Source organism: Delphinus delphis, chromosome 3 (assembly GCF_949987515.2).
Source record: "Delphinus delphis chromosome 3, mDelDel1.2, whole genome shotgun sequence".
In the NCBI taxonomy this organism is placed as follows: Eukaryota; Metazoa; Chordata; class Mammalia; order Artiodactyla; family Delphinidae; genus Delphinus; species Delphinus delphis.
The window spans coordinates 163233066-163249732 of record NC_082685.1 but is presented as its reverse complement, the minus strand read 5'-3'; the positions used below and the strand labels follow the sequence as shown (position 1 = coordinate 163249732).

The following is a 16667-nucleotide window of genomic DNA, read 5'->3' as shown; positions in this document are numbered from 1 at the left end:
AGCCACACTCGATGTTCAAGTAGCTAAACTGAGGACCCCTCCACATTTCACACACATCCACGTTTGTTCACACCTCCTAGATCAGGCTCTTCTCCAAGCCCTTCCTCTATTCTTCTACCTGTGGACACTCCCTCCTTATTCAAAGCTCTCACCAAGAATTTGCTTTTGAACATCTCCCATCACTACTTCATATAAACTTTAGACTCTGTCACATGGTGGTGTGCAGAGTTGACTTCGGGTCTGAATCAGTCATTTGGCTCACGTACATCGAAGTATACATGGTATACTGTATAGGCAGCAGTGCAACACCTATGGAAGAGCCAGTAAATGTGTGTTCCATTTGATGTAGCACAAGAGCTAGAAACAGAGAGCCGACAAATAAGAAAGGGTCAGTCTTTCGTGGGAAGGGGCTATATCCAAAGGGAACCAACATCTACTCACTAGGGAAGGCAGCAACTCTATCCTGTAGAGAGGAGTCCGTGGATCCCAAACATGCTGAGATGGGTCACCCAAGACCAACTCTTCCCTGCCCCCATGTTGGATTCGGTTTTGTTTTGTTTGTTTGTTTTTGCGGTACGCGGGCCTCTCACTGTTGTGGCCTCTCCCGTTGCGGAGCGCAGGCTCAGCGGCCACGGCTCACGGGCCCAGCCGCTCCGCGGCATGTGGGATCTTCCCGGACTGGGGCACGAACCCATGTCCCCTGCATCGGCAGGCGGACTCTCAACCACTGTGCCACCAGGGAAGCCCACGGTTTTGTTTTTTAATTTCATGTTCACAAAGTGGAACCAAGCAGAAACCTGCAAGGCACCCCTCCCTCCGCCAAGCACAAAACTGAGCAGTTAATGATTAGGACGACAGAGTCACAGGCTCAGTGTCTGATGCACGTTCCTGAGTCGTTTTACTATAACTGACACCAGAGGAAAAAAAGCTAACTGCATGATGACCAGGCAGTAGCCATGACATAAGCTGCTCCATCCTGAGCAGTACTGAATCTATGGCTAAGCAGTTCCAAGAACTGGTCTCAAGAGAATGGGATTAACATTATTGCTTATAATAACCAATATCTTTATGGGCATCAAATAATTGTAGCTTGCTCTGCTCGTATATTTAGGCGGGCAATTAAAATTGTCAGGAAAGAGATGCTACAGACCCTTGCTGACCCACTCTGAGAATACGGTGCCTATGTCGGCATGAAGTTACAGAAGATAGACCTTCGCCCTAATCCCATAGCAATGGGATGATGTTCTCTGACAAGTGGGGATTTGTAAGCAGCTCTTTGCAGGAAACCGCCCTCGGCAGGAAGCCCTTTCTGTTGTCACTTTAGCAAAGCTATATTGTAACTAACTTTTAAACTGGGCACCCCCATGCTCTACTCATCTCCAGCCCTAGCACATCTTTCAAATCTTCTAATCACACAATACCTTGTGTAACGTGTCGGTTCTTTCCGTAGATCAAAGAAGTAGAAATGAAGAATAAATAATTAACAAATGACCAGATCTCTTCCCCAGCTTCCCCTTCAGTAAACTCCTGAACAAACTGTGTGACCAAACTGTGTGAACAAGATAACGTCTAGAGGGGAATCATGAGGAGTCAACAAGCCTGCACACAGTGGGGTTTGGTGACGACCCTGACCCCCATCTCAATGACTAACTGAGTTGCTTCCCAGTTTCCCTTTAAAAGCTTTCACAGCCCAGCAGAATCTTCGGAGGTGGTTACTGGGAGACGTTGCGTCCACCATCTCCCCAGATTGCCGGCATTCTGATCAAAGGCACCTTTCTTTCCTATCAACATCTGTGGGTACCGACTTTGTAATTACACAGATAGCAGCAGACCCGATGCATTGGACTATTCGATAACAAAAGCAATCCTTTGCTTCTTAATTTAACTTTTCATACCTGACACTGAAAATAATTACCTTTGATGGAGGACAAATATTTGGTGACAAATACACTCTTCACTTCTAAAAGGCATTTAAGGCATTTCAGCTACGGTTTAAAAATGAGCTTCCTGGTTTTGGTTAGTAGAGTAGAGTTCACCAGAGTCTACTGATAATCGGTGAATAAATAAAATGTGCTGTGTCGGCAAAATTAAGAATCATAACCTGAAAAAGATGTGAGGAAAAAAGAAGAAAGTACTGAAATTCAATTAATCAGACAGTATATTGCATGCCGCTCTGTAGGTTCTGAGTTTCAGGGGACTCAATGTAAATATAGGACACTCAAGAGTCTTATAATCTAATTCAGAACATGAAAACGGACGGATATGGAACAGCAGGCCAGACTGTATGTTGGGGGAGGCTATTATCGAAGAGACAGGTGAGAGCAGTTCAGAAAACAGATATTATTGTCATCTGCACTTTATAGACCAGGAAATGGCCACTTGGACAGACTAAGTAAACTGCACCAGGTCAAACTGGGAGTCAGTGACAGACCTGAAATTTAAACCCAGATCTGCCTCCGAACTCTATGCTCTTAACCATTACCTTGTAGTTTACTGAGGAGATTCTATATTCCAGGCCCTTTAGTTTTCCTTGATAATTCTGCATATTATATTCTGTTATTTTAACTATTCTAAAGCACAGAGAATGAGAGAGAATCTGTACGTATTTATATAGAACAAGCATGAACTCATAAAAATCAGACAAATAAATACTACCTTATTTATGAAAAGCAAAGCAAAGATTCTAGTTAAAATGGTAGCAAACAAATAGAGCAGTTTTTAAAATGACGAGCACAATGTATACTAGAAAATGCTCCCACAGTCAGCAACCCTTACCTTCACTAGGGTATCTAACCATGTCCTGGAGTGCCTACCAACACTTTCCAAAAGAAATGTAATAGGAAAAATACAAAACCCTCTCTACTGATACTTGATTTTATCATACACCGAGAAGGGTCAAAAATAATCAACTGAAAAATATCTTTAATTACCACGTCTCCAAAAAAGAAATCAGCTTAATGACAGGTTATATATCAAAAACTCAATAGTTTTTCCATATGTTGGCAAAAACACAACATAATGTAGAATATTATTGGGGGAAAAATTCACCATAGGATCAAATTATAAAATACCTAAACATACATTTAACAGAAAAGGTGAAAGAAATGTAAAAAATAAAATCATAAAAGTTCATTGAAGGAGTGAAAACAAAATAAAAACCTTTCATGCAAATTGGGAAAAAAAATCATATTCCTAGATGGAAAGAGATAATATTATTTTAATGCCACTTCTCACCAGAACATATATATGTCTTCAATGCAATCCCCTCAAAATCTATTTGGATCCTTTCTTTACTTACAGTGTCAAAGTAGATTCATATGAAATACTACCTATAGAAAATCAGTAAACTCAGTTTTGAAAAAGAAGACCTATCAGTTATCAAAATGTATTCTAAAATGACAATAACTTAAATAGCTTGTTATTAGGACAGATATAGACAACTATATCAAATGGGACATAACTGAGTGTCCAGAATAACTCATAGTATGTGAGGATTTAGTAAATAATATTATTTAGTAAATAATAAGTGTTAGGAATGTTATATACTCATTTTAGAAAAAAAATACATAGATCTCTGTGTCATGATATTGAAAATACATCCCAGCTAGATAAAAATTTGAAACAAAAAAAATCCAAGGAAGAAAAAAATAACTATGAAAGTTGATGAAAACATATGAGGCCATTATTTTTATTTTATAATCTTGTACTGAGGAAGCTCTTCCTAATAATCAAGATGCAAAAGGCAGAAGTGATCAAATTAAAGTTTCTCTAAGTCCAAGGATACCATAAACAATTTAAAATACTGACATATTTTAAATGGATAACCAACAAGGACCTACTGTACAGCACAGGGAGCTCTGCTCAATATTATGTAACAACCTAAACGGGAAAAGAATTTGAAAAAGAAGAGATACATGTATATGTATAACTGAATCACTTCACCTGAAACTATCACAACATTGTTAGTCAACTATACTCCAGTATAAAACAAAGTTAAAAAAAATATAAAAGAAGACTGAAAATTTTTTGCAAAGTATATACATAGCTAATAAAAATAGTATAAAAAGAAGCCCAGGCAGTCAAGAAGAAAAAGACAAATGCCCAATAGAAAAATGACCAATGAGGTAACTCAAAAAGGAGAAGAAATAAAAATTGCTTACAGACAGAAGGAAACACACTCAACCTCATTAGTGGTCAGGGAAATGCAAATTTATATAAGAATGAGATATCCTTGATTGATAATATCCAGGGTTCATCTGCACGGCAGCAGGTGGGGTGAGTTGGCAGAACCTTTCAGGAAACCGGTTTCGTCAGTAACGACTGAAACATCAGTGCGTCTACTCTTCGATCCGAAAGCTCCTTGTGCAAGAAGGAAAGAAAGAAGGTGGAAAGACAGAAGGAAAAAATAAAGGAAGGCTGAAAGGGAGCGGGGGATGGAAGGAGGGGAGAGGAAGGAAGAGCAAAGCAGATGGGAAGGAAGGAAGGGAGAAAGAAGGAAAAAGGAATAGATACATGTATATGTATAACTGAATCACTTTGCTGTACACCTGAAACTAATGCAACATTGTAAATCAACTATACTCCAATATAAGATAGTTTTTCTTTTAAAAAAGAACTAAAGGAGGGACTGAGAAAGAAAAGCAATTCAACAATCATCGCCAGTTTATCTCCAGAGAAACCAAACCTAAGTAGTCTTCATAGTATTATGACAATGTGAAACTATCTTTTTAATCTCTAACTTGAGAAAAATCTTTCCAAGGTTGTCAACTAAATAATTTAAATTTTAATATAAATAATCACATCTTGATTAGCTATGTGTTTTTTTTTTTCCTTCTTGTTGCTTATAAATATAGTTTATAATACCCACAGTTTGTTGGGAAGCATATGACATACATAGCAATAACCCAAAGCTTCGGACAATATATAAAATTGTTCAATTATTTTAATGCCCATAGTTATGTTCACATAAAAACAATTCTTTACTTGGCTCAGTGAAAATATGAAACAAGTTAAATATTTTTATTCACTTGTATGTTAATGAGATTTTATTATCCTCACTGAAATATCCATGACTGAACATGGAATATAGGATATAAATGGTCACATCAGAAATAATTTAAAATAGATAAATCGAGAAAGAACATTTATTTGAATTTTTTTACCCATGAGTTTTTATTTTGCAAAGTGTGAAACTAGGTTTTTCTTGCCTGTTCTACATTTTAGAATTTACCTTTACAACACAAGCCCACACAGACACACTTTTTAAGCAATGGAAATTCTCAGTATAATGTTTTCTTCTTTTTTCAGAAACAAACTACTACTTTTACTGTAACTTAAAAACCTGACTATATGGTCATTTCCTTATAACCTTTTCTTTCCTACTGTATATGATCCAAAAAGCTCGTTATCTCTGAAAATACTAACCTACTCAGAGTCTCTTAAATTTCAAACAATTTTCTTGGCTATCTTTGAATCACCCATTATGGTTATTTATATAATCTTTAAATGACTGTAAATTATCCTGCCACTTTTGTAGTTTGCCTACATTTAGGCAACATTATCCATGAAATTACGGATCTGACATGTTATTTGTGTCTTTTAAGTACTCACTGAAAGAAATATATAGCTGTTAAAATGCAAAGGTTCAGCCATGAGCCACATGCAACCATCCCATAGGGCACCAGCTCACTCCCCCAACTTAGCGCTGCCTGAGAGGCAGGTATTTCTAGTGCACAAAGTTGATAAAGAACATGTTAACCAAAAATATAATTTCATCACATATTTTAAAGTTTTTGATATTGCCATTGACTTGGCCTTTTCCATATGTGACTTTAGCTTCTTATGCAGTTTAACTAGAAATACATTAACCCATGATTTTAAAAAATAATTTTAATGACCATACAATAAAATTGGTATTTTTCCTTGTGATGTAGAGTTTTGTGAATTTCAACACATAGATTCATGTGACCAGTAGCATAATCAGAATTCAGAACAGTTCCAATACCCTAGAAACTTCCCTCATGCAATCCCTTTAGACACTCCTTCCTCCCACTTATAGCCCCTGACAATCTGACAATCACTGGTTTGTTTTCCATCTTTACAACTTTGTCTTTGGAGAATGTCATGACTTTTCTCACTTAGCAAATGTCTTAGGATTTGTTGAAGTTGTGGCAGGTATCAATAGTTTGTTCTTTTTTATATCTACGAAACAGAAACAGACTGACAGAGTAGAGAACAGACTTGTGGTTGCCAAGGGGGAGGGAAGTATTTGGAGTTTGGGATTAGCAGGTGCAAACCAGTATATATAAGATGGATAAACAATAAGGTCCTGCTGTATATAGCGCAGGGAACTATATTCAGTATCCTGTGATAAACCATAATGGAAAAGAATATGAAAGGAATATATATATGTATAACTGAGTCACTTTGCTGTACAGCAGAAATTAACGTAACATTGTAAATCAACTATACTTCAATAAAATAAAAAAGTAAACATGAAAAATTAATAGTTTGTTCTTTTTTTACTGCTGAGTAGTATTCCCTCTGGGGATGTACCATATTTAGTTTCAGCATTCAGCTGTTGAAAGAGATTTGGGTTGTTTCTAGCTTCGACTATTACAAATAAAGTAACACGAACACTCATATTCAGTCTTAATATAAACATAAGTTTTCATTTCTCTAGGGTAAATACCCATAAGTTTGATTCTGGGTCATGTGGTAAGTAGACATCTAACCTTATAAGAAACTACTCATTTTCCAGAGTCGTAGTATTTTGCATTCCTTCCAGGAATGTGTAAGAGTTCCAGCTCTTGTGTGTTCCTGGTATTGTCAGCGTTTTTGTTTTTGGTTTTTTTTGCAGTACGCGGGCCTCTCCCTGTTGTGGCCTCTCCCGTTGCGGAGCACAGGCTCCGGATGCCTGGGCTCAGCGGCCATGGCTAACAGGCCCAGCCGCTCCGCGGCATGTGGGATCTTCCTGGACCGGGGCACGAACCCGTGTCCCCTGCATCGGCAGGCGGACTCTCAACCACTGCACCACCAGGGAAGCCCTGTCAGTGTTTTTAAAAAATAATTGTTTGTTATTAAATTTTAGCCATTCTGATATCTCATTATGGTTCCCATTTGCTTTCTCCCAATGGTTAATGATGGAGAACATCTTCCCCAGTGCTTTCTTGCCATCTTCATATCCTCTTGATGAAGTGTCTATTCAAGTCCTCTGTATATGCTTTCATTTTAAACTCCAGAGATACTTCTTCTTTGTCATTTTTCTAGATAAGATCTATAGGCTATAAAAATATGGCTGGATTAGGCAATCCTTTTGAATTCCTTACGCCTTCAACTCATTTTGCTTTTATAAATTCCATAAATGTGCTCTCAAAATCACTGAATAGAAATAAACATATGAATAGAGGAGCTTTTCAACACACAGTTTTACTTCCTTCGAGTGAAATGCAAACAGAATGAGTTGGGAGATGCATTCTGGATAATGTAACCAAATATGCAAAGGAGAGCAAAGTTAATGAGTAGTAATGCAGTGATTGGCACACAGCTGCCCACATAACTTTTACATTCGCATAAATTTATTCTCTATACCTGCTCATCGAGGTGTCCTAACACACATTCAATTATTATTCGCTTTATTCATAGGTTTTTTAAAAACTAGATTTGTTATTAGGAAAGCATTTTTGTCATCTGCAGGCACAGCTGTGTATGAAACGACAACTTGGTGAACGCCTAAGAGGCAGTCTTTGCAAATTGCGTTCTAGGTTTACTGTGTTTATTCCAATGCATCCTGGCTCCACCTGCTCTGTAATGGCTCAGATTCATATTCTAGAAAGCGCTTCCCAGACAGCCTAGCAGAAACCCCAGGCTACACTGGAGGTGCACAAAGTTCCTGATGTGAATTCATGCTGGTGGTGGAACAAACTTCAAAATAAAGCAGAACCTAAACCTCTCCTTAAGAATCTCACTTTCTAGACTGATCGTGTTAACGGTTGACTTTTTTGCTACCCAGAGCTTGCAACAGGATATTTTAAAACTCTGGTCTATGAGATTTTCAAAATTTCCACATGAAAAAGTAATAATGCATGCATTTTTGAAGCCAGATATTAAAAGTCAAAGAATAGGAAAATGGTTCACACTTGTATTTTATCTATTAAAAATGAAAAGATATTTTGAGAACTCTGTGGAGTTTTATTCCTTATGTTCTATTTATAAAACATAAACATTAAAAGATAAACAGATTTAGTTTCCATAGCTCTCATTTCTTCCATAGCTTTTGAAATTCAATGCATACTTATCCCACATTTACTCTTGGGCAAAAACGAGTCGAGGCACTAGCCAAGAGATCTAAAAGATCCACAAAACGCCAGACAAATGTAATGAGGACTCTTTAAACATCTCAAGCCTTTTCATTTAAAATGTTATATTCCAATTTTTGTGCCTGACAATAAACGCTGGCTTTAAGAAACAAAATGGAACATATGTGTGTATGGGCACACACACTCTCTCTGTTTTAATTTTGTTTCTTCATTGCTTGGATAATCTGTAACCTCACATTCTTCAGTGTTAATAAATATATCAGGATGCATGATCACAGTTAATCAGAAGTCTTGAATAACTTTCAAGTAAACTCCCTCCTTGAAATGAAATATTCAAAAGAACACACATTAAAATAAAAATGCGAGAGACTGCTTATGACGGAAAATGTAGCCATTACTAAAAAATCAGAAAGTAAGATGAATGTGACTATTAATTCCCCAATTTTTGAAAAGGCAGCAAGAGTACATTTTTAGAAGGCCTGTGGCCTTTTAAATTCCACAGTGCTACACAATTATGATGATGATCTCTACCTAGGGTCCACCTGTCCTGATAAGAAACAGCTTCCCCAGTGATGCACGGTCGCCTCCAGGACCTTGGGGAGGCCTCTACTTTTACATTGACGACAGGACTTGGAATGTGTAATGGGCTGGATCCTTTACTATAGTAAGGGCAAACAGTTAAACAGCACTGACTGGGTGGGTACCAGGCACTATTCTGAGGGCTTTCCTGTTATCTCAATCATCTTCTCAACCACTCCAGGAGATTAGGACATTACTAATACCATCCCCAACACTGGGGAGAGCAAACTGAGGCATGGAGAAGAGAAAAAGTTTTTGCAGGTCCCCAGAGCTAGGAAGAGGCAGAGCTGGGATTCCAACCCAGGCAGTCTGGCTTGGGGGTCCACAATCTTAACCCCTGCCTGCCTCCTAGGAAGACAGAAACACAGAACATCCTCCCAAGAATAACAGGCATCGCCTCTACAGTGGATGCTCTAGAAAGACTGAAGCCTCCCCCCAACTCTCATCCCGTTAACTCCCTCCTCTTTGCAAGCACCCTGGTTCCCTGTGAGAGTGGGGGACCCTTAAAGCAGTTGCTGATGCCAAAATGCAAAGATGCTACGGTGACAAGTCTGATTTCCAAGCAGATACCCAGTCAGTGTTTTAAATAACATATTTTGGAAAGAATCTAGCAACTCAGCAACTACTTGTGACGCATTCTTTCTAATTACCATCGCACATTTGGTTCTCTGTAGACACTTTGCTGTCACCAAAATACTGCTATTTCATGCATGAGAATTTGCTTAGCAAAAAATATTTTCAAAAAGAATAAGGACAGCTGTCAAAAATGATCATAACCTTTGCAATGTGAGGAATCCTGAAATAAGCTGTTGGGTATCTTTAGGCGTGAAATGGAAACCGGGTACAGCACTTGGATATTAACTTCAAATCTCCTAACCAGTAATACTCTTTTGCACACATCCATATGTTGCTTTATAACGTTAGCAAAACACACTTGCCTGTGTTATTTCACATGATCTCTACGACCACCATGTAGGGTAGGTAAGTAGGTATTTCTACTTGCTCTATCTCAGTAAAGTTCTTCAAGGCTTGAACAGGTTTAAACATGAATCTTGTATGACTACCCTGTGGCGAACCAGCTTCTAGACTAGTGTTCTTTCCTTTACAGAATATTATCCATTCTTTGTTTCTTGACATCTCAGTGCTAGGAAAGTTTTATTCAATGGTGTGGGTATGTCTTACACATGTTTATAAGTATGTGTATATATCAGAAAATGTGTGTATATATCAGAAAATGTGTATACATATATACAGTATGCCTATATATATGTGCTGTGAATTGATTTTCTGATACCTATATCTATGTCTATATAGCTATACCTATATTTATATCTAGATTTTCTCTCTACTGCCAGCCTTTTTGTGTGTGTGTGAAAAAATGGACTAACATAAGATATAGTAAAATAAAAAGAAATATAGATTTTGATTCATATAATTATTCTTACAATGACTGGGTTTGAATTATGGACCTCAATGACTTTGAACCACTTGCTTATTAGGTGATGGAATCCTGACTTGCCATTTGGAAAAAAAAGGGATTTGGTTAAGGCACTGGACGACACCAGTGCCTTTCAACCTAAGGTCTGCAGAGTCCCTGAGTTTCCAGTCTCGGTGTGTCTGGGGTGCAGCGGGAGGAGGTAAGACTCTAGGCTTCACACCCATCAAGCAACTTAAAACTCCACCTCTCTGGGCTGAGTTATAGACTGGACTTCTGAGGAAGATTTCACTAGAAATTCAAGATCAAAACCTGTGTGAAAATCTCTGATCTTTAAGGCCACTTACAGTACATTTGTCATTTAATTCCTTAAAGAGACACACTGATCTTAATATTTACTGTGACCTTATATAGCATGGCATCTTCACTCTCCACACATATGTGCAAAATACAGAAAAGTACAATATTGTTTTTTTTTTTTTTTTTTTTTTTTTCGGTACGCGGGCCTCTCACTGTTGTGGCCTCTCCCGTTGTGGAGCACAGGCTCCGGACGCACAGGCTCAGTGGCCATGGCTCACGGGCCCAGCCGCTCCATGGCATGTGGGATCCTCCTGGACCGGGGCATGAACCCGTGTCCCCTGCATCGGCAGGCGGACTCTCAACCACTGCGCCACCAGGGAAGCCCAGTGTTTTTTTTTTTAAACATCTTTATTGGAGTATAATTGTTTTACAATGGTGTGTTAGTTTCTGCTTTATAACAAAGTGAATCATTTATACATATACATATGTCCCCATATCTCTTCCCTCTAATATTGCTGTTTTAATGGAGCTGACAATCTAATTGTCTAGAAGTCACTGTTACCTATCTATAATGTGTGTGGGTGTATATATATATATATAAAAGCAAGACTCTGATATGAGCTGTTGCCTAAGGTTGCTTAATTTAGATTAACCGTAAGTGCTCAACAGTAATGAAATTTCATTTAACAGAATACTAATCTTCAGAACTTATTTTATTTGAATCAATGAGGTTTTACATAATGTCTTATTTCAGAAGAGCAAACTATTAAAATTTTGAATTCAGCTTTGCTAATTTTCTCTATAAATCTTCAGTATATGAGAAATATTAAGGTTCTGAAAACATTAACCTAGGATAAAGGTAGATTTGTAGTTGAGAATTCAGATTTACGCACATCTGAATTATTTAAAAAAAATTTTAAATACGTAACACTAAAGGAGTGCCAAATATCACAGTGATTTAAAACTTTTTATAAGAAAACAATGGTAGGATTTGTGCTTAAGGAAAAATATTTACATTTAAAGGATTGTTCATTCAGTGTCCACTCTTCAGGAATAAAAGATCTACTCATGGTTTTTAAGAATATATCAGTTTTCATAATATCCTGCCAAGCAAGATTCTAAATCTTCCAGATGATAATTAATAGTCATTGTTAACGATTAGGTGACTCCGTTAATATTTTCTGACTCGGAAGAAGATGTGTCTTTGTTGCTACGTCATCAGACATGATGAACCATTTGTCTAAAGAGAAGGTCAAGCCTTCATTGAAAGTAAACATTTTTTGAAGTTCCATTGTATCAATAGCAATTACTGCATTCATCTCATTTGCAAAAGGAAGGGTGCTTTCTGATCTATAAATGCCTATTATAACATGGTTCAACTAAGTGGGAGTGGTTATTTGAAAAAGAAATGTGGACATGAAATAAATAGAAATAATTTTCAAAGAGATGCTGCCACCTTTTGGTTGTTCTTCCATGAAGCATACACTCATTCCTGAAAGCTTGTGAAGTCAGGAGAAGCCCTGAATGAAATGACTGAACATTTCAGAATCATAAGCAATTCTGTGATGTCCTCGGAATTTCTTACTTAGATGGCTCCCACTCTTCTTGATAGGTTTCAGACTCGTTGATATGAAGTAATTTTTCCAAATGTTAATACAGCAGTAGAAAAGATCCATTTTAGAAATGGAGAACGTTCCAAGTTTTTTTGAGGTCAGGCATGTTAACGCTATGCCCATCACACCAACCAACTGAGGCAACAAAAGGTAATTTTTATTCTACTGAACAGAAGACTAGGAAAGATCACATACACCTTCTGTACTCAGCATTCCATTTAGACTTCATGTCTCATTTCATCATTCATTATTTCTCATATTTGTGAGTATCTTTTTACTAATTCCATTCTCTAAATAGAGTAGGGGTCAAATTTTGCTTTTCTTGTAAGTTCTTTAAAATTTCTTTCATTCCTAAGGAATTAATTTGCTTTAAGGTTGAAACAACAGGTACTGCTTAGGAAATAATTTCCTACTATAGTCTAATCAATAATTATAATAAGAAGAGGCCCCATGATTTTTTTAATGACTTCATTTAACTGACTGACTTGAAATTGAAACTTTTTAGAGTCAAATGGTGATATTTATTATTTATCAAAATATTTTAACAAGTTGAAATGCTAATCATGGTATGCTAAATGTCAATTATTTCACTTTAACAATTGAGCAGTTGTCTTAAGGAATATTGAGTAGCATTGCTGGTACTTACAATATTTCTTCAATTCCTTTTTTTTTTTTTTTTTTTTTTTGTGGTACACAGGCCTCTCACTGTTGTGGCCTCTCCCGTTGTGGAGCCTGTGCTCCGGACGCGCAGGCTCAGCGGCCATGGCCATGGCTCACGGGCTCAGCCGCTTCGCGGCATGTGGGATCTTCCCAGACCGGGGCACGAACCCATGTCCCCTGCATCGGCAGGAGGACTCTCAACCACTGCACCACCAGGGAAGCCCTCTTCAATTCCCTTAAAATAATTATTTATTCAAATCAATGACTCCACATGCCAAAGATTTACAGGGTTTCCAAAATGTACCTGCAGACTAAAGGAACAGTGTCCAACCACGTAAGCCATGGGCTAATGTTAAAGGACTCAAGGAAACTGAGATTTAATCCAGTTTTTTTGTTTGTTTGTTTGTTTTTTTGCGGTACGCGGGCCTCTCACCGTTGTGGCCTCTCCAATTGTGGAGCACAGGCTCCGGACGCGCAGGCTCAGCGGCCATGGCTCACGGGCCCAGCCGCTCCGCGGCATGTGGGATCCTCCCAGGCCGGGGCACAAACCCGTGTCCCTTGCATCGGCAGGTGGACTCTCAACCACTGTGCCACCAGGGAAGACCTAATCGAGTTTTTTATACTAGCGTTGACCTTGAACTGCCCTTCAGTGTACAGCCGATATTTAGGCTGAGACCATCACTGCCCCTTGAGGTCTGGAACACAGTGCTTCGGACGTTTTCACTGCACAGTGGTAGGTGGACGCCCCAGGCCCTCGCTGGATATTGCATATTCCAAGAGTCACAGCAGAGCTTCCATCCCTGGCTCTTAAACTTCTGAGTTCCTACTGTCGCATCTCCCGACCCTTGCAGACCACGCCATGATGCTCAGCCCTTAAGTGACTTTTGCAACAGAAACTCATCCAAGTTCTAACTTCCAGCCTCCCTTACAGGGGCCTGAAGAGGGTGGGGACACACAGAACCCCAGCTCCTTCTCTGCCCCTCGCATCCCACACACCTCTTCCACAGCCCCTCAACCCAATGACCCCAAAGATGCTTCTCCCTCGAGAGGAACCATGAGGCCAACAGTGTCTGAAATCATTTCCTACGACTTTATTACCATGCCTCTCCTTTCCTCACCCTGTATCCTGCCTCACAGCTCCTCCTTTTTAATTCACTCACTCAGCATCCTTCATCACGATAATTCTGAACTGAGAGCATTACATTAAACAATGCCCCAGACGCCTCCCTGTCTGTCTCTCCCTACCCGGATAAGATAGCTCCATGGCTATTCTGCCAAGGCTGAGGTTTTTTTTTGTTTTGTTTTTTTGTTTTTTTTTTTGTGGTACGTGGGCCTCTCACTGCCGTGGCCCCTCCCGCCGCGGAGCACAGGTTCCGGACGCGCAGGCTCAGTGGCCATGGCTCATGGGCCCAGCCACTCCGCGGCGCGCGGGATCCTCCGGATCGGCGCATGAACCCGCGTCCCCTGCATCGTCAGGCGGACTCCCAACCACTGCGCCACCAGGGAAGCCCAAGGCTGAGTTTTAACGTTTATTTATCTGTTGTTGTAAGCCATGATAAAACAGCCTTAAAAAGTAGGGACCATGAAAGTGTGTGTGGTAACCTCAGGACCATCAGGAATGAATAGGTTTCAAACAGCCAGGCCAGGTTCAGCCATCTTCTTTCTCCATCAGGCACGTCCTGTGCGCCCCCCTCCCTACCCCCCATCCCCGGTTACCAAACAGTGCAGGGTCAGAACTGTCACGCCGAGAGCATGTTTGGTTTTCATCCCAGCAGTGATTCAGGGCATTGGTGGTTTTATTGTCAGATTTCTTCATGGGGTTAATGCCATCAGAGCTGTTCTTCAGGCCCAGGATGCTAAAATAGGGTTGTTCAGTGGACGCAGCTACTGGCATTCTGCATTCCATCGGAAGCTGCAGTCAGGGTTTTCAGTCCCCCACGCCACCCGCCACGTTAGGAACTTGGATGAAATACTATACATCTTGACGATGAACTTGGGAGATGTCTATGCAATCGGGGGGGACAGAGATTCCCTCATTAGTACCAGTAAAGGGAACTCACCAGAGAGAATCCTCTGTTTAAGTACCATAAACCAAAAGCCCTTTACTCAGCCAGTTGTTCTGAAGTCCAAATTCATTTGCCCATGGAAACGGTGTCACTCATGATCGTTAGTTCCATGTCCCACTCATAATATTACTTTCTTTTTTCAAAACAAACAGCTTTTTATTGATGCATAACGTAGTTGATTTACAATGTTGTGTTAGTTTCAGGTGTACAGCAAAGTGATTCAGTTACACATATATTCTTTTTCAGATACTTTTCCATTACAGGTTATTACAAGAGAGTGAATATTGTTGCCTATGCCATACAGTAGGTCCTTGTTGTTTGTCTATTTTATATACAGGACTGTTCATCCCAAACTCCTAAGTTATCCCTCCTCCCTTGCCCCTTTGGGAACCATAAGTTTGTTTTCTATGTCTATGAGTCTATTCCTGTTTTCTAAATAAGTTCATTTGTATCATTTTTTAGATCGACAGTCTCTTGAATAAGTGGTGCTGGGAAAACTGGACAGTTACATGTGAAAGAATGAAATTAGAACACTCCCTAACACCATACACAAAAATAAACCCAAAATGGATTAAAGACCTAAACGTAAGACCAGATACTATAAAAATTCCTAGAGGAAAACACAGGCAGAACACTCTTTGACATAAATCATAGTATTACTGGACTCAGTGTCTAAGCACACTCTTTGGACTACAGTAAGCAGAAAGTATGACCAGAGCTCTAAAATGCTGGCCACAGTTTGAGATTGGGGCAGGCTTCACACTCAGGGAAGAAGAAAGACAGTAGCCATGCACTGGATGCCTGAGTCTGACCGCCTCTAGCTCTGGGCCAAAATCTTTGCATCCACTGTATGCCTCATTACTCCTCAAACATACAATCAGAGTGTGGGAGGACAGAAGGAGTAAACACAGGCACAGAAAAGTCAAGTCACTTGGGGAAGGATGGAGGCCTGGTTAACCACTAGAGCTGGGGCTCAAACTCATGTCTGTCTATGTGTCTCCAAACTTATAAACTCTGTACATCTGAAAAGTGGAAATCCCCCCTCCCCCAGGTTCTAATTATTTTCACTCATTCATTAGAAAACTATCTTTTCTGAGTACCAGGCTGAGTGCTTCCAATGCAAAGGAGAACAAAGACGTCACTTCTGCATCAATGACACTCCTCGTCTAACATGAAAGGTCAGATCACATAAATAACTATGTAAATAGGGCTTCCCTGGTGGCGCAGTGGTTAAGAATCTGCCTGCCAATGCAGGGGACACGGGTTCGAGCCCTGGTCCAGGAAGATCCCACATGCCACGGAGCAACTAAGCCTGTGGGCCACAACTACCGAGCCTGCGCTCTAGAGCCAGTGTGCCAAGAGCCTGTGCTCGGCAACAAGAGAAGCCACTGTAATGAGAAGCCCATGTGCATGAACAAAGACACAACACAGCCAAAAATAAATAAATAAAATTAAAAAATTAAAAAGAAAGAACTATGTAAATAGAAATTATGAAGAAAGGGGTAGGGTGACCCAAACTTAATGAGGGCAATATTAGATTCAGTGGTCAGTGAAGACCACTTTGGGGGTAACATTTAAGCTCAGATAGGAAGGATAAGTAGATGTCTAGGAGGCAAAGAATTATGGGTAGAGTAGAAGGGATGTTGTGTGCAAAGGCCCTGAGGCACAAAAGAGCTTGGTGCATTTTAGGAAACTG

The 16667-nt window shown here is 39.6% G+C and overlaps 2 protein-coding genes across 4 annotated transcripts in view; both read right to left on the bottom strand.

Annotated features, from left to right (window-relative positions):
* The window catches only part of LOC132421641 (ubiquitin-ribosomal protein eS31 fusion protein-like), a 38519-nt gene extending 23720 nt beyond the window's left edge, over nt 1-14799 (bottom strand). Inside the window, exon 1 of the mRNA XM_060006445.1 lies at nt 14622-14799. Coding sequence (XP_059862428.1) covers nt 14622-14799 — 178 coding nt within the window. The remainder of the gene's footprint in view (nt 1-14621) is intronic.
* Nucleotides 1-16667, bottom strand: part of CTNND2 (catenin delta 2) — a 937337-nt gene that overhangs the window by 520876 nt on the left and 399794 nt on the right. The gene's annotated exons all lie outside the window — the stretch shown is intronic.